General features: G+C 39.2%; 2 protein-coding genes across 2 annotated transcripts in view; both read left to right on the top strand.

Annotated features, from left to right (window-relative positions):
• TRPC3 (transient receptor potential cation channel subfamily C member 3) overlaps positions 1 to 5,117 on the top strand; it is a 46,973-nt gene extending 41,856 nt beyond the window's left edge. Inside the window, exons 10-12 of the mRNA XM_001513809.3 lie at positions 934 to 1,017; positions 2,496 to 2,571; positions 3,237 to 5,117. Of these exons, the coding sequence (XP_001513859.1) occupies positions 934 to 1,017; positions 2,496 to 2,571; positions 3,237 to 3,379 (303 nt within the window). The 3' untranslated portion in view covers positions 3,380 to 5,117. The remainder of the gene's footprint in view (positions 1 to 933; positions 1,018 to 2,495; positions 2,572 to 3,236) is intronic.
• A 6,655-nt stretch (positions 5,118 to 11,772) lies between these two features.
• BBS7 (Bardet-Biedl syndrome 7) overlaps positions 11,773 to 26,300 on the top strand; it is a 30,093-nt gene continuing 15,565 nt past the window's right edge. Inside the window, exons 1-9 of the mRNA XM_001513773.5 lie at positions 11,773 to 11,932; positions 16,433 to 16,498; positions 17,171 to 17,233; positions 18,459 to 18,634; positions 20,147 to 20,333; positions 21,420 to 21,492; positions 22,852 to 22,968; positions 24,484 to 24,614; positions 25,735 to 25,819. Of these exons, the coding sequence (XP_001513823.1) occupies positions 11,897 to 11,932; positions 16,433 to 16,498; positions 17,171 to 17,233; positions 18,459 to 18,634; positions 20,147 to 20,333; positions 21,420 to 21,492; positions 22,852 to 22,968; positions 24,484 to 24,614; positions 25,735 to 25,819 (934 nt within the window). The 5' untranslated portion in view covers positions 11,773 to 11,896. The remainder of the gene's footprint in view (positions 11,933 to 16,432; positions 16,499 to 17,170; positions 17,234 to 18,458; positions 18,635 to 20,146; positions 20,334 to 21,419; positions 21,493 to 22,851; positions 22,969 to 24,483; positions 24,615 to 25,734; positions 25,820 to 26,300) is intronic.

Here is a 26,300-nt window from a genome sequence, read left to right as displayed (position 1 = left end):
TCAAACATTTCCTCCTTTTAAGAGTCCAAGGAATTGAAATTATTTTAGAGACACAAAGGGCTAGAATGGAGCCCAAAAGGTGATCTGTTATTCAAGGTTAAGAAATTCAAAACTAAATTACTCCTGCTGCAACTCAAGCCCTACTATTCTGAGGAAAAGATAACTTTTCTCTGTAGAGGTACTGGAAATAAAAGAAAGGTTCTTGAGTATAAGCCACTCAGAAGGCTATTTACATTGGCTGACTGTCCATTTTGAAATCCAATTCAAAATTAGCATTTGAATTTCAAAATGAACCAGTTATTTCATCTTTCTTTTTAATTTAATTCTTATTCCCCAACCTTTTCCTCCTCTTCTTCCCTCCAAAATGGAAAAAGAAAATGGTACGCTCAATACTTTAAGAGAAATAGGAAACTTCAGTTTTAAGGACCTCATCTAGAAAACATTTCTTATCCAGCTACCTGTTGCTAATCTCAGGGCAGGAGGATGGGTAGAGAGAAACCAATTCTGTCTCATTCTGCAGAAAGATTATTATTGTCTGAAATTTGTATACCCTTTTCAATATTGATGCTATGAGATAGAACCACTCCCTGTCACTCTGCCCTAGATGTGCTACAAAATGTATTCACTAACAGTTCTTGGGGTCACTAAGAAGAATCATTAGTTTAATATAAGAAAAAGGTTTTTTTACAAGCTTTCAATTCAGTAGCTTTACTACAGCACATCAAAAAAAAATTTGAATAAGTGGTGGGCATGTTTCCACATTCATTTCCACCCCCCACAAAAATATTTTAATTTATTTCTGAAAAGTATTTCCCTATAACATGCCCAGGAATGGTAATCGCAGAAATCTTATCAAGGAGAAATAAGTAGGTTATAGTTTTGATTGCCAGTGAATATATTCTAATTAACTAGGTTAATTGTATTCCTTCCTAGTTAAATCTCTTCACTCAGTCTAACTCAAGAGTTTTTGAATCACACAGTTTTAACAGCATTCTCAATCAGCCCACACGCTATCAGGTAAGCATTCACTGGGCAAAGGGTAACTGTGTATTTTATTAAGTTTGCAAATGTCATATTTCAACAGTGTTGTCAAGGCTCTGACTGACAAAGAGTTCCTTTAATTACACTGTAAGTAAGGTGCTAATATGTATGATGAACTGGATTTAAGGAGGTAATAAATCATATATTGTAATGTATGTAGCAATCCTATTATAATTGATAGGCATAGGTCACCCAAAAAAACTTCTCCAATACTATCGTGTATAGTTTTATATGGATTTTCCTCTGGATAGATCCCATTTTTCTTATTCTTTTACCATATTTGCACGTATATTTTCATTAGCTTTCAATAAAATTCATTCGTAGAATCAACTGGAGAATTCTACAATAAAAGGGTAGTTCAGCCTCCCTTCTGAAAGCTAAGATTGGAAGACTCAGATAAGTTTTTAAACTTTGCACTAACCTGTTAGCAAAAAAGAAAAATAAAGAAGCATTATATAACACACCATCCTCTTTAGCAAGTGGTTTGGAAACACAGTAAGCGTTGAATAAATGAGATTGAGTGATTTTTAATGGGGACTACATTTTGATTGCACCTGGAGTGTTTCCAGTACTCCACCAGTCTTGTCAGTGGGAGGGAGAGTCAAGCAGAGGTATACCCATTCCATTCCTAGCTTGGGCAGTGGCTAGCGAGTGAAAGGAAAACAGCTACAAGTCAAACCTCACGTCTGCTGGGCAGCGGCAGCATGGTAGAGAGTCGAGGGTGAAAACTCAAGGTTACTGCATGGAAGGAGGCAATGTTAAACCGCTTTTGTATTTTTACCAAGAAAACTCTTTGGACACACCTACCAGAACGATTGCAGATGGAGGTGGGGCGTTCTGGAGAGATGTGTCCATGGAGTCGCAATGGGGCGGAGACGACCCGACGGCATAAGACAAGACATTTTGAGTGCAACTAATTGGGATTTTCTAAAGAAACTGTTTCCTAGACAGCCAAATCGGTAAAAAGAATACTGTTCTATATTCTGGTCCTCCAATCGTATCCCATTCTGACCAGTAAAGAATAATATCCTATTTTTCATTATGATGAAATACTTCACTAAACCTCTGTTTATGTGAGGAGTTGTTGCAAATGAAATGAGTCCTGAGAATGAAAATTTTCAACTGGTCTGTAATTAAGCTCTTGCCTCAAAATAATAATTCTGGCATTTATTAAGTGCTAACTATAGTAAGCACTGGGGTAGATAAAGGGTTATCAGGTCAGATACAGCCACTAAGGTTAAAGTCCATCTGAACTATGCAGTACATATGAGTGAGGAACAGCACATGTTGTGAATGCCAACTTGTTCCATTTCAAACAAAAAAAAATACTATAGTCGGTATTGAACTTATATAATTTGTTATGAGTTGTTTTACTTACTTTAAAACTCTTCGAAGAATAGGATCGACTCTCCAATGTTTAACCAGTGATGTAATCATTTCTGTTTGCACCTCAGCAAATCATGAAAAGACTGATAAAGCGTTACGTTTTGAAGGCACAAGTAGACAAAGAAAATGATGAAGTCAATGAAGGTGAGCATCTCAAATTATAGAAACTTGTTTTACTATATGCAGAGCTCTTCAAAACTCCTGAATATCTCTTTGTTATTGTGATGGTTATTTTAATGAAAATTATTGAGGAGGAGAGAAGCATCTTAATTCCACCTAGCATCTTTTGAATGCCATTTATCAGGGGGTGGCAGTGTAAATTGTTCATCAATTAATCAGATACTTAGCGCTTACTGTGTGCACAGCACTGTCCTAAGTGCTCCATGGGTCTCTTTCTGAGCTACTGATTTTTAGATGATTTATATTCAGTGCCTTAGAGAGGTTTTTAGACAATATTGAATTCATTCTCATAATATAAGATAGGCAAGGGGCAAGCAACTCTTTGGATTCAAGATACTTTTCTGTCTTCCTGCCTTGCCAGCAACTGCATCTCTATGGGGATATTTTCATCTCATCACTCAGGTTTCTGTGTATAAGTTTCATTTAAAACACATTAAACATGTGTGCTTTTAAAAAGCACTGGTTACTGAAATGATCCCTTTTTATGAGGCAAACTCTGAATATATGCTACAGGAATTTGGGAAAGTAGATTTGCAGAATTTAGGAATTAAAACAATGACATGTGATTCCTTTCTAAATAAGGGAGCAAACTGCTAAATATGTTTTTGGCTTTTTTTACACAATTACAGGTGAACTGAAAGAAATCAAACAAGATATCTCCAGTCTTCGTTATGAACTTTTGGAGGACAAATCCCAAGCCACAGAAGAGTTAGCAATTCTAATTCATAAACTCAGTGAGACACTTAACCCCAGTATGTTGAGATGTGACTAACTCAATAACCTGGAATTCCAGCTATGACTATAGCACACATGTTGGCAATAATATTTCTAATTATCAGATACTTGAAAAATGATATGGTAGATTTTTAGTATCTCTTTATTATGTAAAGCTTTCTTTGAAAATTAAGTCTCAAAGATTTTACTAGCTTGTCACATGAGAAAATGGTATTCATTTTGTCTGAGTTGAAGGTAAGAGCTGTTGCAGCATTTTTGTAGTTATTTAAGAAGATACCATGGCATTTAAAATATTGCATTGTTAATATTTTGTCCATTTTTAGAATACACTTTAAGTATTTGCACTACCTGGTTTGCAAAAAAAAAAAAAAGCATTACACAGCACACCATCCTCTTCAGCAAATGGTTTGGAAACATTTTTTCAGAGAGTTCCTGAAGAAATTACTACCAGCTGAGAATTGGTGAAATTTGTCTGGAAATCTTTTTTTAAAAAAATTTTGATTATCAGTGATGTCACTGAGACCTAAGGGAAGTACTAAATGACTCAGTGGGTTAAAGGAGAATTATCATTAAAGAATAGAAATTTATGTTGGAGGACATTGTTTCAGTCCCCAAAATATTTCTTTTCTATAAAATGTTTGATTTTAGTTTTAGGCTTCCTTTTAAACTGTTAAGATAATGTGAATGCAATTCAAGTACATTTTCATGGTGGAGTTCCTTTTCAAATGCTCAGTCTCTGCAGGGCTAATTTTATTATGATCTCCTAGTGGCTGGCCCTGATGCTTAATTACTAAACAGAATATTCACTGACTCCACAACTTGCCTCAATAGCTCTGCTCTCAGTAGTTTTGAAGGGTGGAGAGCACAGGAGCAATGCACTGAATTCATTATGGGCAGGGAACCTGTCCACTAATTCTATTGTACTCTCCCAAGCACTTAGTAAGTGCTCTGCACATAGTAAGCGCTCAATAAATACCATTGATTGATTGATGAAATGGTGGATAGATATATATCTGGATGTACATTCAAAATGATCAGAAGTAGATCTAGCCCAAACGATGTCTTTTTTCTTCATCATCAGCGCTAATCGAAATATCCTTCCAAAATATTTCAACCCAACAAAGAAAGTTAAATTTGGTAGGATTATGTGCATGTGTGTGTGTGTGTGTGTGTGTGTGTGTTTGTATGTGTGTATGAGAAATAGACACTATTTATGCAAGTAGGTGAATCAATCAGTTTAAACTTATTTTTGGTCAGGAAAGCAAAGACCAAGAACTAAGGTTACTTGAGGCTTTCTTATTTCACACTCAGAATGGAAAAAGACTAGGTTCAACCCTTCATAGATTTACCTACATAGTATCCTGTAGCACTTTAAATCTGCTCTTGAAATTCACATTTAGAAGAAAATAATTTCTCATCTTAGATTAAAAAAACCCCTAAATAATTCTTACATACAAATTGAACACATGATGGTTCTGAAATGATTGCTCTAGTTACATCACAAAGGTTTTATTTTTTTTAGATCTAATGAAACCATCTAATATGGACTAGGACATGGCTTTTCAAAGTTATTTATTTTTTAATTTTTACTTTTTGTGTGGGTTGTAATGATCAATTAAGCAAAAACTTTATACATTTTTGCTACAGTTATAGAAATTTAAATTCTCTTTGTGCTATGCTAATAGTATTTTGTCTTTTACATTTTACAAACTTTAACATGTATTTTGATTGAATATTTGATGTTGTCTAAGCCTAATAAAATATTGAATATTTTTCTAGTGTTGCATGTTAATGAACACTTCTGTCAATAAAAACACAAAAGAAGGCTTCCCTCTATGACTACATTACAGTGTTGAATGGAGTTCCAATTTTCCATTAATAAGAATATAAAAAATGACATTATTGGGCTAGACCAATAATCCACCAAGCCCGGTTAGTCTTATCTGTTAGTGGCAGTCAAAGACTAACACCTTCACCCCATACTGAGAGATTTGATGAACAACAGTTCTAGGTTTGGCCCTCATGGTTTTGTAAATTGTATACCCCTTGTCAAGTCTAGACTGTAGGCTCCTTGTGGGCAGGGAATATGTCTACCAACTCAGTTGTACTGTACTCTCCTGGGTGCTTAGTACACATACAGTAACACTAAATAAATACCACTGACTTACTGTTTTTCCAGATTGAAGAAGCCTAATCTATTCAAGTGATTCTCATTCAGAAGCTGCTCCATCCTTCTGATCATTTTAGTTATCTTGTACTACTTTTCCTCATCTCTGTTAGGTCTCTAATTGTATTAACCAGAACAGTATGCTAAGTGCAGGCAGAGCATGTTTTCTTTTGTGTTTTTTTTTAACAGTGGCATAATTAGCATAATTACTATCTTTCATTTTAGGTCTTGAATTATGTCTAGAATTCTGCGATCTTTTTCAGTTGCTATTCAACATTAAATTGAGAGACGGGCAACAATACCCTAAGATATCTTTCCGAGTCATGATTTATAACTCGGAGCCTATAATATAGTGATGGTGTTGAAAATTTTTCTCCAGATTGATTTTGTTGCAATTACATTGAAGCTCGTCATCATCCATGGTATTTATTGAGCACTTACTGTATGCAGAGCACTGTACTAGGTGTTTGGGAGAGTACAGTACAACAGAGTTGGTAGACCCATTCCCTGCCCACAATGAGTATCTGCTTCTTTTCTGGCCACTTGTTCACCTGAAAAGATTCGTTGTTTAGTTTAGTTTAGTTGAGAAGCAGCTGGCACAGTGGAAAGAGCACGGGCTTTGGAGTCAGGGCTCATGAGTTCGAATCCCAGCTCTGCCACTTGTCGGCTGTGTGACTGTGGGCAAGTCACTTAACTTCTCTGTGCCTCAGTTCCCTCATCTGTAAAATGGGGATTAAGACTGTGAGCCCCACGTGGGACAACCTGATTCCCCTATGTCTACCCCAGCGCTTAGAACAGTGCTCAGCACATAGTAAGCGCTTAACAAATACCAACATTAATTAATTAATTAATTAATTAGTTTATCTCCATCAGATGGGTGCTTTTATTCAGGGAGGCAGTGTGGTCTGGTGGAAAGAGCAAGTGCCTAAGAGTCAGGAGACCCAAGTTCTAGCTCTGGTTCCACCATTTGTCTGTTGGGTTAGCTTAGATTGTTTCATTTATCTGTGGCTCAGTTTCCTCATATGTAAAAGGGGAACAAAATACTTGTTCTTCTTCATTTTAGACTTTGAGCCCCATGTAGGGCAGAGGCTGTACCGGATCTAATTGTCTTGTATCTGTTACCCCAGTGCTTAGTAAATGCTTAATAAAGTGCCATCATTAGTTTTACTTAATTGGCCCCATTTCTGATCCCTGAAGGAGTTAATCTTCCCTATCATGAAAGGTGACGATTTACCCTCTCTATCCTTTATTTCCTATTTTCAATAATTTTCTACCCATAACATAATGTTCCCTCCAATAATAATAATTATCGTGTTTGTTAGCCAATTATTATGTGCCAAGCACTGTTGTAAGCACTGAGGTAAATACAAGTTAACCGGGTTGAAAACAGCCGCTGTCCCACATGGGACACACAATTTAAGTAGGAGGGAGAGCACGTATTGAATCCCTATTTTACAGGTGAGGAAATTGAGGCACAAAGAAGTTAAGTGATTTGACCAAGGTCACACAGCAGGCAAGTAGCAGCAGGATTCGAACCTAGTTCCTCTGACTGCCACGACCATACTCTTTCCACTAGGCAACACTACTCCAGTTTCATCAACAGTTTAATGTAAAAGTCTCTGGGGTGAATTTCTAAAGCCTTTTTGAAAATATAAACTATATAATATGAAATGGGTAAACTATTTGGTCTAGCAGAAAGAGCCCAGGTTTAGGAGTTAGGGGGCCTGGTTTGTAATCCCAGCAACACCACTTGTCTGCTATATAACCTTGGACTAGTCACTTAACTTCTCAGTGCTTTAGATTCCTCATCTGTAAAATGGGGAATGATACTTCCTCCCTCTTTCATGGATTGTGAACCCCATGTGGAACAAGGACTAAATCCAACCTGATTATCCCGTATCTACCCCAATGCTTAATACAGTGCACAGCACATAGTGAGTGCTCAACAAACACCAAAACAATTACTTATTATTGTTATATCTAGTCTGTCCCCTTTACTCATAATACTTTTTGTTCTCATCAGCAGAGTAATATGGAATGGTTTCCCTCCTCAGAATTCATGGTCTTTCTCCTAATAGATTGTGCTTTTTTACATTTGCATGTAAATTTAAATTTAAATATTCTTCCAGTTTGCCTGGGGTAAAAGTGAAATGAGCAATTTATAACCTACCTCTGGAAAGCTTCTTGTAGCTGGAAGTTACACTGATGATCCAACCCATCGGTTACACACTCTTGTCAAGTGTTCCACAACTTTTATTCCAAGTTCCTTCAGAACCTTTGGATGGATTCCATCAGGGCAAACGATTTGTTTACATTGAATTTATCAATCTGATCTACAGCAGCCAATGGATTTACTGAAATTGCAACCGATTCCTCTGTCCAGAGTCAAACTGCTTGAAAAACTATTATCTTCTTCAGTTAAGAATGAGCTAAATGAGTGTCTCAGCTATCTCCTTTCCATCCTGGAATGAACCTTTTACAGGACAATTATCAAAATGTCCTGTTGAGACATGGTACTATAGCACTGTGCAAGGGTCACTTCAGTCATAAATGGATGCAGTCCACAAAAAGTCTTTGTGCGCATTTCACAATATGCTGAACTTCTGGCAGCCCACTTGCTTGTTGCTTTATTGGCAGGGAAGAGGGCAAGTGCCACAATGGAAGCCATTATCACTATAGTCACTTTCTTTGAACCCGATCCTGGAGTGTCTCGGAGAGGTGTGTTCTTCTCTGCCTCCTCCTGGATGCTTCACAGGCACCAATCCTTACTCCCTCAGCCCGGTTGCCAGTCACTATTGAAACTGAGGCCAAGTTTCCCTTCCTTCAACTTCCTGATCCAGCTTCACTAGAAAAGATAAATTGGGGAATTGGTGCAAGAGAGGCAAAGGAACCAAGGAAAGAGAGATTTGTGACTGCGAGAGGTTAATGACTCTCACACGAGGGAAAAAAGTTAATGTCTCTAGGAGAGATGGTGAACGTGGCAGTGTATTTAGGAGAGGTGGAGAGCGTGACTACTTAGAGATGTTGCTCCTCACTGACCCTCCTTAAAACTCCAATTTGGCCTGGCATTTTCTTGAAAAGGTAGCACCTTTGCTCTAAAGAGATTCCCTGATGCACCAGGGGAGCTGGAGAGGAAAAGTATATTTGTGCTGACAGCACCAGGGACCTCACTTCCCCTTTCCCTTCCTAAATAGGACTTTGAACTCCAAATACTTCATCCACACACACACTATACTCAGGACAGCGGAGTTTAATTCAAATACTTGTTTGGCCAATAGATTTAACTTCCTTTTCTACAAATATTTTTTACCAAGAAGGTACACAGGTAGCATAAAGTATTATTGAGTTTTACCCTCCTTCTTTTCCCCATCTATTCATTCAATAGTATTTATTGAGTGCTTATTATGTGCAGAGCACTCTTCAATAAAGACATTAAATAAGCACTGAATTAGCTAAAGGGGAGGAGGAGAAGGGAAGGAACTGAGAGTTGAAAGGAAGTTGTGATGGGGAAGAAGGAGGGCATGGTGGAGGAGGTTCAAGGGGAAAGCAGTAATATAAGAAGCAGCAGAGAAGCAGCACGGCTCAGTGGAAAGAGCATGGGCTTGGAAGTCAGAGGTCATGGGTTCTAGTCCAGACTCCAGCCACCTGTCTGCTGTGTGTGACCTTAGACAAGTCACTTCTCTGTGCCTCAGTTCCCTCATCTGTGAAATGGGGATTAGGACTGTGAGCCCCATGTGGGACAACCGGATGACCTTGTATCCTCTCCAGCACTTAGAACAGTGCTTGGCACATAGTAAGTGCTTAAGAAATACCATCATCATCATTATCAGCGCTTAGAACAGTGCTCGGCACATAGTAAGCCCTTAAAAAATGCCATTATTATTATTATTCCTGGCCAGAGCATGGGCTTGGGAGTCAGAGGATGTGGGTTCTAATTGCACTCTGCCACTCGTCTGCTGTGTGACCTGGGGCAAATCATTTCACTTCTCTGGGCCTCAGTGACCTCATCTGTAAAACGGGGATTAAGAATGTGAAGCTCACGTGAGACAGGGCCATGTTCAACCTGATACTCTCCGGCGCTTAGAACAGTGCTTTGCACATAGTAAGTGCTTAACAAATACCATTGTTATTATTATTATTATGAAGCCTGGGAGCCCCACGTGGGACAAGTCTCATTACCGTGTCTCCACCCCAGTGCTTAGAAAACTGCTTGGAAAATAGTACGGGCTTAAAAAAAACCACCACCACCATCACTACTAGGAGGGCAGCCATTCGTCTTAGAGAAGCAGCGTGGCTCAGTGGAAAGAGCATGGGCTTGGGAGTCAGAGGCCATGGGTTCGAATCCTGCCTCTGCTACTTGTCAGCTGTGTGGCTGTGGGCGAGTCACTTCACTTCTCTGTGCCTCAGTTCCCTCCTCTGTAAAATGGGGATGAAGACTGTGAGCCTCACGTGGGACAACCTGATGACCCTATATCTACCCCAGCACTTAGAACAGTGCTCTACACATAGTAAGCGCTTAACAAATACCAAGCAGCGTGGCTCAGCGGAAAGAGCACGGGCTTGGAAGTCAGAGGTCATGGGTTTGAATCCCAGCTCTGCCACTTGTCAGCTGGGGGACTGTTGGCGAGTCCCTTCACTTCTCTGTGCCTCAGTTCCCTCCTCTGTAAAATGGGGATGAAGACTGTGAGCCTCACGTGAGACAACTTGATGACCTGGGATCTACCCCAGTGCCTAGAACAGCGCTCTGCACATAGTAAGCGCTTAACAAATACCAAGCAGCGTGGCTCAGCGGAAAGAGCACGGGCTTCAGAGTCAGAGGTCATGGATTCGAATCCCAGCTCTGCCACTTGTCAGCTGTGTGACTGTGGGCCAGTCACTTCACTTCTCTGTGCCTCAGTTCCCTCCTCTTTAAAATGGGGATGAAGACTATGAACCTCATGTGGGACAACTTGATGACCCTGTATCTACCCCAGTGCTTAGAAAAGTGTTTGCAAATACCAACATTACTATTATTAAAAACTGTCAGTTTGAAAAGTGCTCTGCAAATATCAACATTATTATTATTATTGTGAAAAACCGCTTGTCAGTTAGACAAGTGCTCTGCAAATACCAACATTATTATTATTATTATTAATAAAAACTGCTTGTCAGTTAGAAAAGTGCTCTGCAAATATCAACATTATTATTATTATTGTGAAAAACTGCTTGTCAGACAAGTGCTCTGCAAATATCAACATTATTATTATTATTATTGTTATTATTTAAAACTGCTTGTCAGAAAAGTGCTCTGCAAATATCAACATTATTATTATTATTGTGAAAAACTGCTTGTCAGTTGGACAAGTGCTCTGCAAATACCAACATTATTATTAGTAGTAAAAACTGCTTGTCAGAAAAGTGCTCTGCAAATAACATTATTATTATTATTGTGAAAAACTCCTTGTCAGTTAGACAAGTGCTCTGCAAATACCAACATTATTATTATTATGATTATTAAAGACGGTTTGCCAGTTAGACAAGTGCTCTGCAAATACCAACATTATCGTTATTATTAAAAACGGTAGGCCAGTTAGAAAGGTGCTCTGCGAATACCAACATCATCATTATTATTAAAAACGGTTGGCCAGTTAGAAAGGTGCTCTGCGAATACCAACATCATCATTATTATTAAAAACGGTTGGCCAGTTAGAAAGGTGCTCTGCGAATACCAACATCATCATTATTATTAAAAACGGTTGGCCAGTTAGAAAGGTGCTCTGCGAATACCAACATCATCATTATTATTAAAAACGGTTGGCCAGTTAGAAAGGTGCTCTGCGAATACCAACATCATCATTATTATTAAAAACGGTTGGCCAGTTAGAAAGGTGCTCTGCGAATACCAACATCATCATTATTATTAAAAACGGTTGGCCAGTTAGAAAGGTGCTCTGCGAATACCAGCATTATCATTAGGATTAAAAACGGTTGGCCACTTAGAAAGGTGCTCTGCAAATACCAGCATTATCATTAGGATTGAAAACGGTTGGCCACTTAGAAAAGCGCCCTGCAAATGCCAACATTATGAGTTTTATTAAAAACTGGCAGGACCATAGTAGGGAGGGGGGAGAGGGCCGCAGGCTGAGGCCTATGGGGGGGGGGGTTATTAAGGGATGTTGTCGCCATGGCAACCGGAGGCTTTTTCCCCCCTCCGAGGGAGAGCGGGATGGAGGAGATGTTCGGCGTCGCGACGTTTACGTGATGACGTAGGAGGTGGGGGTGACTTGGCCTGACCCTGGGCCTTGGGCGACCAGTCCTTCCCTGCTCCCTGTTTGGCTGCAGGCCCTGCCGGCCCCGGGCCACCTCTGTCCCCCGGCCTTGTCCCCATTTACCGCCGCCCCTCCGGCCATGGAGCTCACTTTAAACCGCTCCGACTATTTGCAGGTAAATCCCTCCCGCCGGGGTTGTCGGGAGAAGGGAAGGGCAGGGAGCGGGGCCTGGAGCTAATAATCCGAATAATGTTGGTATTTCGGAAGTTCGTAAATTTCAGTTCTTAAATTTGGCTCAGTGGAAAGAGCACGGGCTCTGGCGTCAGAGGTCATGAAGTGTACGTCGCCTTGATTCTATTTAGTTGCCATTGTTTTTACGAGATGTTCTTCCCCTTATTTATTGCCATTGTTCTTGTCTGTCTCCCCCGATTAGGTGTAAGCCCGTCAAACGGCAGGGACTGTCTCTATCTGTTGCCGATTTATTCATCCCAAGCGCTTAGTCCAGTGCTCTGCACATAGCGCTCAATAAATACTATTGAATGAATAAATGAAAGGTCATGGGTTCGAATCCCGGCTCTGCCCCTCGTCAGCTGTGTGACTGTGGGCAAGTCACTTCACTTCTCTGGGCCTCAGTTACCTCATCTGGAAAATGGGGATTACGACTGGGAGCCCCACGTGGGACAACCTGATTCCCGTGTCTACCCCAACGCTTAGAACAGTGCTCTGCACATAGTAAGCGCTTAACAAATCCCAACATTATTAAGTGCTCACTAGGTGCAGAGCACTGTGCTAAGCTCTGGGGAGGGGATACGACTCTATTTATTGCCATTATTGCCATTGTTCTGGTCTGCCGGTCTCCCCCGATTAGACTGTAAGCCCGTCAAAGGGCAGGGACTGTATCTGTTGCCGACTTGTTCATTCCAAGCGCTTAGTACAGTGCTCTGCACATAGTAAGCGCTCAGTAAATACTGTTGAATGAATGAATGATACGAGGCGATCAGGTGGTCCCATGTGGGGCTCACCGTTTTAATCCCCTTGGCAGGGATGGTCTCCATCAGGTGCTGAATTGTCCCTTCCAAGCGCTTCGTACAGGGCCCTGCACACAGTAAGCTCTCAATAAATACGAAGAAATAAATGGAAAAATCTCCTTCCTTTCTGCTGGGAAGCTTGCACAGATTCATTAAATCGTATTTATTGAGCGCTTACTACTAATAGGAATGGTGGTATTTGTTAAGCACCTACTATGTGCCAAGCACTGTTCTAAGCGCTGGAGTGGGGGGGATACGAGGCGATCAGGTGGTCCCATGTGGGGCTCCCGTTTTAATCCCCATGGCAGAGATGGTCTCCATCAGGTGGTGAATTGTCCCTTCCAAGCGCTTCGTACAGGGCTCTGCACACAGTAAGCGCTCAATAAATACGATTGAGTGAATGGAAAACTCTCCTTCCTTTCTGCTGGGAAGCTTGCACAGATTCATTCAATCGTATTTATTGAGCGCTTACTACTAATAGGAATGGTGGTATTTGTTAAGCACCTACTATGTGCCAAGCACTGTTCTAAGCGCTGGGGGGGGGGGATACGAGGCGATCAGTTTGTCCCATGTGGGGCTCACCGTTTTCATCCCCATGGCAGGGATGGTCTCCATCAGGTGCTGAATTGTCACTTCCAAGCACTTCGTACAGGGCTCTGCACACAGTAAGCGCTCAATAAATACGATTGAATGAATGAATGGAAAACTCTCCTTTCTGCTGGGAAGCTTGCACAGACTCATTCAATTGTATGTATTTATTGAGCGCTTGCTAATAATAATGGTGGTATTTGTTAAGCACTTACTATGTTCTAAGCGCTGGGGTAGATACAAGGCAATCAGGTTGTCCTGCTTGGGCCTCACAGTCTTAATCCCCATTTTACAGATGAGGTGTCTGAGGCACAGAGAAGTGAAGTGACTTGCCCAGAGTCACACAGCTGACAAGCGGCGGAGCCGGGATTAGAACCCATGACTTCCAAGCCCAGGCTCTTTCCACTGAGTCAGTTTTTAGACTGTGAGCCGTTTTTGGACAGGGATGGTCTCTATCTGATGCCGAATTGTACCTTCCAAGCGCTTAGTACAGTGATCTGCACATAGTAAGCGCTCAATAAATACGATCGAGTGAATGAACGGAAAACTCTCCTACCTTTCTGCTGGGAAGCTTGCACAGACTCATTCATTTAATCGCAGCCAGAGTAGCCTGTCATTGAAGAATATCTTTATCCAAATGCAGCAAGAAACAGGTTGATCTAGTGGATAGAGCATGGGCCTGGTAGGCAGAAGAATCTGGGTTCTAATTCCGCCTCCACAGTTTATCTGTTCTATGACCTTGGGCAACTCACATCACTTCTCTGGGCCTGGTTACTTTATCTGTAAAATGGGGATTAAGGTTGTGAGCCCCATGTGGGACATGGACTGTATCCAACCTGATTAACTTGTATCCATCCCAGCTCATAGTACAGTGTCTGGCACACAGTAAGCGCTTAACAAATACCGTAAAAAAGCACTCGGAATCAGTGTGACTTCAGTCAATCAGTAGCATTTATTGATCTCTTACTGTGTTCAGAACACTACTGAAGGCTTGAAAAGTTCACAGCAGTAGAGTTGGTAAACACAATCTTGGCCTATGAGGAGTTTTCCGTCTAGAGAGGGAGACAGTAAAATAAATTAGGAAATTTCATAATCAGACACATCAGCCACCTCAGACCAGGAAAAGTGCATGGTGTTATAGAGGGCAGATAATTTCTGTGCACACTGCAAGGTGTAAATTCAAGGTCTTCAAAGCCTATTTCAGGAAATCTTTAAATAGCAAATGTTTAAATGGCAAACCAAAAGAGTACTCCTATCCGCAAGGCTCCAAGTTACGCTGGGTGTGGCCATTTGTGTTTACTTTCATGTTGTCCTGGAGGCAGCGTGCACTAGAGACTCTCCAGAAATCAAGTGATTTTTCCAGTAGACCTACTAATCTTTTTAATTTGTTGAATATTTAGATCTGCCCAGGGCATACACATGTCAATTCATCTCTTTCCTAAATCCTTAAACAGATTTGCACTTGTCAACATATATGCCATAACTGGCTTTTGTCTAAACAAAAAAAAGTCTGGTGAATCACTATCCGTGTGAAGTCACATTTCATTAATTTCTGCAGTTCCTTTCTGTTAATTCTGAGTAGAAAACAGCTACCCACTTTTCTTTTATTCTTAGTCACACAATCTAAAATTTCACAGATTAAAATCCTTCAAGAGAGAACTTTAGTAGTAGTAATTTGCATAGTAGTAAGCGCTTTGGAAAGTTCAGTTGAAGGCATGTTCCCTGCTTCTGTGGACCTTCTACATTAACCTGGGAGACACACAAAAATATTTACAAATGGGATAATTGAAATAAATTTACATGCTGAGGGAAGGTATACCTAATTGTAAAGTAATCACTTCAAAGTGGTAGGAAATCATTTGATTGAGCAAATAATTGTAATTTTTACTCCTAAAAGATTATCTTAAAAGTAGTTTGCATTAGTTTTTCAGTATCCCATGAAGAGAAATTTATCATCAGTATTTTTGTCTTTTGGTAAAAAAATTATACTATCTCTAATTTGTAAAAAAAAAAAAATGAGTAGTACCCACTTGAGATGTGTAAGAAGTATGAGCCTTAATATTAGTCTGATTTCTTTAGGAAATAAGATTTAAAATAATTGTTGCTAGATATCCCCGTTGATAAAGTCACAATCCTTTTGACTGTGAGCTCTTTGTAGGAAGGGAGTGTGTCTGTTGTTGTATTGTAGTCTCCCAACCGCTTGGTACAGTGCTTTGCACACATTAAGTGCTTAATAAATACTTTCAGATGAATGAACGAATGGTAATAATGTTGGTATTTGTTAAGCGCTTACTATGTGCAGAGCACTGTTCTAAGCGCTGGGGTAGACACAGGGGAATCAGGTTGTCCCACGTGGGGCTCCCAGTCTTAATCCCCATTTTACAGATGAGGTAACTGAGGCACAGAGAAGTGAAGTGACTTGCCCACAGTCACACAGCTGACAAGTGGCAGAGCCGGGATTCGAACCCATGAACTCTGACTCCAAAGCCCGGGCTCTTGCCACTGAGCCATGCTAGCATTTTGGCTACCAAAAATCATAAACTCTTAGATTCCTAGATGTTTTAATGCAAGCAGACTGATATCTAGCCTGCATATCAGTCAATCAGTGGTATTTATTCAGGAGCACTGTACTAAGCGCTTGGAATAGTGTAGCAGTTGATAGACACACTCCCTATCCCCAACAAGCTTATAGATAGAGTATTCCCCAATATCCAGTAAGAAAACATTTAATTAATAAATTAATCAGTTAACGATACTTATGTTCATCTTTCTTGATCATGATATTTGTCTAATGATCAGGAATTCTAAATCTCTTAGATTCTCTTATAAGCTCTGCACAGATTAAGTGTTCAATAAGTACTACTCATGATCATTACACTGTCCAACTATTTTCACATTTGGAGCTCAACTAGTATTACCAAAACCTGCAGTTATTTTTCGCCTGGTCTTATCTAACTTCTTCAAAATAAATAGTTATATTTGAGTACTGACTGTGAAAATTACTGCTAGGCAATACTGTGGCTGAGAGGGTTATTATTAAGTGACTGCTATGTTTCTAGGTGGGTGTGACTTCTCAGAAAACCATGAAGCTGCTTCCTGCATCAGGACGAAGGGCAACCCAAAAGGTACAGGTTTTTCATTTCACCAGACATAGCTTTACCACACTATCCTTATCTTAAAGCATGATTTCACCCAGAGTATCCCAAAGAGTTGCCTAATATTTTTAAAGATTACTAGGAAAAGAGACCATCCTTGGTATCCAAAATAATTTTTATGAAGCAAAGATTCCCCCTCTTTGTTTTCATAAATTTTTTTCCTCTCATTTATTCAGTCGTATTTATTGAGTGCTTACTGTGTGCAGAGAAGAAGAATTGTTCACTGAGATGAGCTTTACTTTTTTACCGTAGGCTCAGTGATAATAAAAATTGTGGTATTTGTCAAGCACTTACTATGTTCCAAGCACTGGGGAAGATAGTCTGAGGAGATCAGCCCCAGGCCCAATCTCACTTGGTCTCAACAGTCTAATCCTAACTAACTAACTCCAACCCTTAACCTTTCTTCAAACACTTTGCAACTTTCTGACCTTCATTTATTTTTGTGCATATTTCCCCATATTCTTTTTTTTAAAACTATGGAGCATTTTCCACATCCTATTCCCTTTCACCTCCCAGGATGAATTTTAAATACGGAGTGGAGGGAGTGAAGCTGACTGATTGCCACAATTATGTTTTTTTCCTTACGAGACTATCTCCAGTATAAACTCAGTAATAACTGTCACTATGTTCCATTTGTTGAAGGTTGTTATTGGAGACCATGATGGAGTTCTTACATGTTTTGGCATCAAGAAAGGAGATGTTTTGGTGAGTGGAACTTTTATTTGAAAGTTAACGTAGAATTCTACCTGAAAAGAGCAATACTTCCCCAAATGAATTTGTTCATTTTGTGTTTTTAGCCCCCTACCAACCCAGATCTCTGATTTATCCTGAACAGTCTTTGTCTCTCTTAGCCACTCTTACCTTCCTCCTCTAGACCTCCCTTACTACTGCATTGTGACTTTGGGGCTTTAGTGAAGCTGAACTCTGCAGTCTCAAGGCTTTATGCTCCTGTATTTGATAGGCCTAGTGGCCTTCCACCTGCCTCTTATGGGCCATTGTTCTACATGCCCTTCTGGTATCTACAAGCCTCTTGCCAGCCTTTCTGTAGCTGCTATGATTTGTAGTGTTTCTCATAGGCCACTCTCTTGACTCTCACTTGCTTTTGCTGGGCTACACTGCTTGTCCACCTGCCTTCCTGCCATTCAGATATAGCAGGAGTAACATAGTCCCCCGCAAAGTCTGACCCAACCTCTCACGGTGGAAGGTTCCAGGGGTAATGTACCTGACAAAGTCAGAAGCAGGGGAGGGCCTGCTGGAGTGATGCCATCAGTGGTGAAGGTCTCTTTGGAAAGAAACACCCAGGCTCAACAGGAATCCTGAAAGTAGCTGGATAGCATGAGTAGCAGAGATGGCAATGGTTACCCAAGTGCCTGCCCTCACAACGACCTGAGCCTCTAGACCAGAGATTTGACATGTTTGCCATCATTTTGGCCAAAAATTCATTTGATTCATAAAATTATTTGCAAGCATTTTGCAAAGCGCTTAACCCCTCCCCACCTACTCACTTGGCTGTACTGACTGTACTGATGCGGCAGGGACGAGAAAGTGAGAGTCAGTGACGCTGCGCAAACCCCGAGCACTGTAATGAGTTCCTCCATGCAGGTTCTAGGCCCTGAAGCCTTTGTCAGTGATACAAGGCTCTATTGCCATTTATAACACGACTCCATCTTCTTCAGAGTACAAAGAAGGAAAGTATATGTAATTCATAGTTCTTCTCTGTACTCTTTAATTTTCTAGGGCTATTATTTTCTCATGTTTAACTTTTTTCTTCCCTGAACAGATTTTTTTTATTTCAAGAAGGTGCTAATGATTGAAGAAAAAAAATCAAATACTTGAAAAGTTTCAGAAGTGTTTCACACCTTGTATTATAAAAGAAAATGAGGAATAGGTACTTGTGCCCAAGAAACATTTTTCTCAATGATTTTCACAGCCAGTGTTCAAAACTTTACCGGGGCAGAAGATTGCAAGGTTGGAACTGGGAGGAGCTCTTAATACACCACAGGAGAAAATATTTGTGGCTACGGGATCAGAGATTAGAGGATTTACGAAGAGAGGAAAGCAGTTCCTGTCATTCGAAACTAACCTCACTGAAAGTATCAAGGCTATGTATGTATAGTTTTTTATTTATATTTTTTCCTTACCTACCAGAATTGACTGGATTTGGAGCATTTAGAAGATTTTAGGGGTCTCTAACCCTATATCCTGAGTTAACAAATCAGATAGGTTGATCCTTTTATCTTTCAGTGAGGGCTTGCCTTGCCCTGAAGAAATTAAATTGGAACATTATCAGGGCATAGGTCATAAAGGATCTTTCTAATCTTTGACTTCTTGTTGTTGGGCTCCCTAGCATTCCTCATGTATTCATTGGAGTTACTAAACGGTTTTGATACTGTTTTTCCCAAAAACCTGCATTTTATGCAGAAGGGATGGAGATGAGTAGGAGAAAAACCTAGGCAGTTGGGATCCTGTTCCTATGCGGTTCTGGCATTTTTTTCAGTTCTATTGGAACTACTTAGAGTTCTAGGAAAAAAATGAACTTGATGAAATTATAGCAAGTAATGTAGTCCTAAATATGAGGCTTTAAGTAAAACACAGTTATTTCTTTGGCTCAGTGAAGTGTGCTGCTACCTAAATGCAGTTGGTAACACATTATGAGAAGCAGTGTGCCGTGCCCTAGAAGGTAGAGCATGGACTTGGGAGTCAGGGAAGCTGGATTCTAATTTGTACTCCACCACTCGTCTGCCGTGGACAAGTCACTTAACTTCTTTGTGCTTCACTGCTGACAGATTGAGATTAAGACTGTCAGCCCCATGGCTACGGGGACTGTGTCCAACCTGATTAGCTTGTATCTACCCCAGCACTTAGTACAGTGCCTAGCATAGTAAGAGCCTAACAAATACTATAAAAAAGTATGACAAACTACCAATCATTTTTAACTGTTGTTTGTGTCCAGTTCATTTTTTCAGTTCTTTATCTAAAAATTTCCTGGGGAATCACTCAACATCTGATAATCAACATAACTTCAAATTTTCCAGGTGTACAAACCCATACAATACACATACATACCTAAAATAAAATACTGAGGATCAGCCTGGCTTTTTGGAATGTCTCCAGTTTGAAATTCTAGGGATGACCCTAAAATTTCCAACTTGAAAATTTCTCGTATTCAATTTTGAAGAGGCAGGCAGAGCTCTTCTCTTTTCACTATAACCAATACTGTGGAAATGCGAGGGGAGAAAGAAAGTTATGACAGAAATGTCTTAAAACCCACCCCCAGAAGCCCATTTTAGCCATTTCCAAAATATATCATCAGTCATCAACCTCAGTAGTCTCAAATGGGCTGGAGTAGGACTAGGAGAGATGTTCAGGATAGATGTTTAGAATTGGTTTTTTAAATAATAGAACTGTTCATAACTGAATATTAGACTATTTTTTGTCTTGGACCTTTAGCATTTGGTTTTGGGGTTTGTTTAAGGCTAGTAGAACAATGAGAGTTAGTAGGAAGATCACACCAACTGTTAGGTTGTTTTATTTTGACCTCTAAAAATGCATGATGAGGTAGGTGAATATGAACAAATACTGATGTTAAAATAGGTATGTTTTTCTTTTCCTCTTCAGGCACATATCGGGTTCAGATCTCTTCCTTTGTGCAAATTATATCTATAACCATTACTGTGACTGCAAAGATCAGCATTACTACCTGTCAGGGGACAAAATCAATGATGTTATCTGTCTTCCAGTAGAAAAATTGAATCGTATTACACCAGTTCTGGCCTGTCAAGATAGAATCCTTAGAGTCTTACAGGTTAATGTTTTTGCTTACTTGGCATATTGTATGTTTTAGCCAAACTCTGTGTAACGGGCAGTGTGTAAGTGGGATAGGCTTTTATCTGCTAACTAAACAAAATGGTGAAGTTACAGCAGAAGAAAGTTTATCACAATTGATATTTTAGACTGTTCCACTGGATTTTGATCTTGAAGTAATTTTTGTTTCTGAAGAAAAGTGGTATTATTATGCTATTTGTTAAGCACCTACTATGAGTCAAGCAGTGTTCTAAGGGCTGGGGTAGATACAAGTTAATCAGGTTGGTCATAGTCCCTGTCCCAAGTGAGCCTCACAATCTAAACAGGAGGAGGGACAGGCATTAAATCCTCATTTTACAAATGAGGAAACTAAGGCACAGAGAAGTTAAGTGACTTGCCCAAGGTCACACAGCAGTCAAGTGGCAGATCAGGTTTAGAACTGAGATTCTCTGACTTCCAGACCTGTTCTCTTTCTGTTGGCCCTTGGTCCTCCTGTGTATAATATTGTGACCTCATTTCTCAAATGATTAATGCCAGTAACAAATTTCAGTTAGTAAGTTCACAAAGAAAAGAGTTTTGAAAGGGAAAATTAGAGTATTTTTCTCCTCAACCAATTTTAAATTAATAGTAATTTTGATTTTTATTAAGCACTAAATATGTGCCAAGAGAGTGGGTAGATATAAGCCCTTCAGATCCGACACAATCCCTGCCCCAAGGTGAGCCTTACAATCTAAGATATAGGTAAAGCCGGAATCTGATTTCCATTTTAAGGATGAGTAAACCAAACTCCAGTGAGATTAAGTGACTTGCCCCAAATCAATCAGCAGGCTGATGGCAGAGATGGAATTAGAGCCCGTCTCCCCCTACTCCCTCCCTGCCAGTCTTCTGCTCTTTCCACCAGATCCAGTGGGTTGCTTTATTTTTATTGGCTCAGTTGATTTTAATTTTGATAGATCTTATCCAGAGTATTTAGGTGCGTCTGCATACTTATGGTATGTAGGTAGAATACTGTACTAATGAAGAGTAGTGAAATGTATATTTGATACAAATGCTAAGACTGTTTTAGCCAAGTTTTGTTTTTCCTCAGGGGTCTGATATAGTGTTTGAAGTTGAAGTTCCTGGCCCACCTACGGTCCTAGCATTACATAATGGAAATGGTGGTAACTATCAATCTATCAATGGTATTTTTTGAGCACTTACACTGTGCAGAGCACTGTACTAAGTGCTTGGAAGAGTATAGTGCCTCAGAGCAATAAACAATGGAGGAGGGTTTCATGTTCTTCATATTCAACTTCCTGAGTTGCATTTTTAGAGTGTTATTTTCCTTTGGATTTCTCTTTAAAAGTGGTTTTATAATACTTGATTTTATTTGTAGTCACTTGATTTATAAGCCTCACCCAGTAAACCCATGACAGCCCATCGAATACTGACCACTTCCGCTGGCTTTAAGTTCAAGAGCCAACATTAACAAATTTAATTGTATTCCTTTTGCTGCTTATGAAACTATTAACCTTTACTAATATATCAGAGGAGACTTTCACCTTCATCTTCAAATGATGTGAAGGAAATACCGTAAATTAATGCCGAACAGTTTATTGGTGATGAGGTGTTAGAAAGGGAGGAGTAGAGTTGCCATACTATATGACTGGCATAAAACTTCATTAATTCAGTCATATTTATTGAGCACTTACTGTGTGCAGAGCATTTGGAAAATAATGTTCGGCAACAAATAAAGACAATCCCTACCCAACAATGGGCTCACAATCTAGAAGACAATCTGCTATTGCCTGAATTATATTGATAGAAGTTTCAGACTTTCCTAATCCACTTTCATTTGTGTACCCTTCCCCATTGTTTTGGCTCTGAAGACTGTAGTTTATTAAAAGTGGAAAGTTCAGTATTCTGAATCTTGGAAAGTATTTTTTTTTAAATCCTTCTCTGTGCTTTATTGAAATAGAATACTGAGGATTATCTAATTAAATACATGGACAAAGTGTTTGAGCACCTTTTGTAAATACTATTTGGTATAGCAAATAATCATAATTGTGGTATTTGAAAAGCACTTACTATGTGCCAAGGACTGTACTAAGTGCTGGGAGTAGTTAAGATTATCAGGTCCAACACAATCCTTGTCCCATATGGAGCTCGCAGTATAAGTAGGAGGAAGCATCATATTTATAACCAGTTCAGTATTCCTATGAACATCAATCAGTCAAATTTATTGAGCACTTGCTGTGTACAGCACTGTACCAAACACTTGAAAGAGTACAATATTACAGAGTTGGTACACATGTTTTCTGCCCACAACAAGCTTACAGCCTGGATTGGGAGAAAATTTGGCACTTCATTCATTTAAGGCTCTGAAAATAATTGTTACCTTCATTTGAAGTTGAACAAGGCTTTTCATTTTAAAATTGTATTCCAAAAATTTTTACCCTTGAAGAATTTTTAGTGACTTGTGAACCAAATTGAAAAAAAACATGTAATATGTTGATACTAATTAAAACTTTCTATTTTAGGAGATTCTGGTGAAGAACTAGTGTTTGGAACATCAGATGGAAAACTTGGAGTTATTCAAATCACAACCACCAGTCCAGTGCACAAATGGGAAATACAAAATGAGAAGAAGAGAGGAGGTATAGTTTGGGAATAATTTATAAATCTTGTTTTCCATTGGCATCATAAAATTGCATTAATCAAGTAACACTTCTAGTGATAATGGTATTTATTATGTACTTGCTGTGTGCAGAGCACTGTACTAAGCACTTGGGAGAGTACAACAGAGTTGATAGACATGTTCCCTGCTAGCAGTATTATTAATAACATTAATCGTATTTTTTGAGCATTTAATATGGGCAGACCACTGTCCTAAGCACTTGGGAGAGTACAATATATCAAAGTTGGTAGACATGCTCCCTGCCCATAATAAGTTTACAATCTAGAGATATTGGACTTATATTGCTTATTTCCTTCAGTCATACTTTTCTGGATGTTCTGTTTAAAGCAGCTCCTTTATTTTGCATTTAACTTTGAAAGGGGTGTCTTTCAGTGGGCAAAGTAAATCTTAGGGACTGATATTTTTCTTTTTTTATGCTTGTTATGGACTATGCAAGCCTGTACTTTAGAAGGAAAGGGATTTCTATAAAAAGTAAAGATGACCCTTTTCTTTCATGCTTTTAGTATTTCCACTTGAAGCCTCATTTCATTACTTTATGTGGATATTTAGGAGGTCCAGAGAGATTCAGAAAAATCCCCACAACAAATGAATTTTTGTTTGAGACACCATAATCTTTTTTTTTCCACTAAGGAATGAAAAGTATGTCATGCCTCTTACCTAGTAGAAGAAAGATAAACTGTTATAGGTCAATTCAGTCATTCAGTAGTATTTTATTGAGCACCTGCTTTCTGCAGAGTACTGCACTAAGTACTTGGGTGAGTATGGTAGAATACATAGGCATGATCGTTATTGTCAAAGAGTTCATAATCTAGCTGGGGAGACAGATACTAAAGTAAATTATATAGGAGTAAGTAAGAAAGACAGAGACATACGTCCTTTAAGTGCTACAGGAGGTTGTGAGTATTTAAGTGCTTCATTGGCACAAATGGGCTGAAATGGCAGTTGGGGATATAAAGTACTGTACTGTAAAGATTAGAAATCAATCAGGAAAGGTTTCCTGGAGAAGATCTGTTGATTATGTAAATCAGAAACCTGAACTGTGCTGTTTTAGATTGAAAAAGACCTAGATCAAGACTAATACGGGCAAGTCACTTAACTTCTCTGTGCCTCAGTTCCCTCATCTGTAAAATGGGGATTAAGACTGTGAGCCCCACGTGGGACAACCTGATTCCCCCTGTGTCTACCCCAGCGCTTAGAACAGTGCTCGGCACATAGTAAGCGCTTAACAAATACCAACATTATTAATACGGTACTCTATTTTAAAGCCAAAAACATTCAGAAGTATTAAGAATTATTAAATGAATGAATTCTGATTCAATTTGCAGGCCCTTGCTATGGCAGAAGTATAGTGAAATCAAAGGGATTTTGATACAGAGTAATTTTTTAAAGTCTTGATTTACTCTCCTTCAGACTGTTATATTTGAATTTCACTATGGGCTTCATTGGCAATTCATGATATGCATCCTTTTTCCAGGTATTTTGTGTGTTGACAGCTTCGATATTCTTGGAGATGGAGTTAAAGAATTACTTGTCGGTCGAGATGATGGAATGGTTGAAATCTATAGGTTTGATAATGCAAATGAACCTATACTGCAGTTTGATCAGGTATTCTCATCCAAGTCATATACTTTGCTGATAGCATACACATGCCTGCTCAAAAAAAAATGAAAAATGTGTGCATTGGAAATATAATTGATTCATTATTTCATACAGCGTAAATGTACTCTTTTAGATTTATACCAGATGTCTTGTCTTTAGCTGCAAAAATAAAGTATTAATCTCCTTAGAAATTATTCTCCACAAACAGGCAGATCCATGTTAAGTGACTATGTCGGAATAACATAGAAGTCTCTTAAATGTTATTTTAAGTATAGTTCTTAATCTTTTAAAAGAAGGCTTGGTTTTGGGGTTGTTTTTTTCCCCCAAAATAACCAAAGTAAAATTATGGTAATTTTTTTTAATAGTAGCATATTTCTTTTGATTTAGGGACCAAGGATCAGGAGGTAAAAATAACTACAAAAGCCCACTTTTCCCTCCATAACAGTAAATTAGGGACTAAATCTTGCAGACCACTGGGGGACCATTTTGGATATGGCTGCACCCAAAACTTTGTGCATTCACTGCAGACACTAATGAAATAGGGTTTACTTGATTTAAAATGCCTTAGTCTGCCCAGGTTTAGTTGTAGGAGAAGAAGAAAACGGAGCAAAAATACAATTGTAAAAATTAGCTCAACTTTAAAACCTTAGCCGTATTAAGGGTGGAATTAGTCACAGAGACAAAGAATTTAGGTCCCGCCTGACAGATCACATCCATCTTATCAGTAGCAAACAGCCCTAATTATCATTTGAATCTGAGCGATCTTGACCAAGGGATTAGAATATGTGCAAACCTGAAATTTGTCCAGTTCCTATTTCATTCAGTTCTGTAGCTACTAGTCTCTCCCAGCCTGGGAACTGCCTCAGGTTTAATTATTTTCTTATTTAAGAATTGGAGAACTGCACTCTTAGCAGAAGCAGGATAGTTCTCAGGAGCTTTATGGAGACCATTAAATTGGGCTTTAAGTGATTGCCTCCCCAGGGTTTTAAAGTTACTTTGGAATTTTCTTTTTGCCCTGCTCACCAGGGAGTATATTCATATTGGACTTTTTGATTTTGGTGGTTTTTTTTTAAGCAGCATTCTTCAAAATATATTAATGAAATCTTGCATCTTAAATTCATCGTAGGCCTTATCGGAAAGTGTCACATCTATCCAGGGTGGCTGTGTAGGGAAAGATGGCTATGATGAAATTTTGCTTTCTACATATTCAGGTAAGGAGTTTAGAAATTACTCTCAAGTATGTTATGCAGTCAGTTCTACAGTATAGGAGTTGTGTGTTTGTAGAATTCTTATTATATTACTCATCTCAACATTATCCCTATCTGTAATTATTTTCATGTCTATTTCCCTTTCTGGACTGTAAGCTCCTTGTGGTCGGAATCATGTCTTCCAACTCTATTGTATTGTGATTTCCCAAGTGCTTAGTACAGTGCTCTGCACACAGCACTCAATAAATTTGATTGACAAATGTTATGCACATGGAAGGACTGTTTCTTCCAACACCCTATTGCATTGAATCCAGACAGGCACACTTTATGGGAAGATCATTTCCTAATTTTGCAATAATAGTATATCTAAAATGGATAATGAAAACATGTAGAACTGACTGTGTATACCGTAACTTTATTTTGTCCAAACCTAGATGTAGCAAATTAGAATTAATGGATGAGAGCTAGTTTCTTAAGCATCTTT

Source organism: Ornithorhynchus anatinus, chromosome 12 (genome assembly GCF_004115215.2).
Source record: "Ornithorhynchus anatinus isolate Pmale09 chromosome 12, mOrnAna1.pri.v4, whole genome shotgun sequence".
Taxonomy (NCBI): domain Eukaryota; kingdom Metazoa; phylum Chordata; class Mammalia; order Monotremata; family Ornithorhynchidae; genus Ornithorhynchus; species Ornithorhynchus anatinus.
The sequence above is the reverse complement of the archived record's forward strand: the minus strand, read 5'-3'. Positions and strand labels throughout refer to the sequence as shown.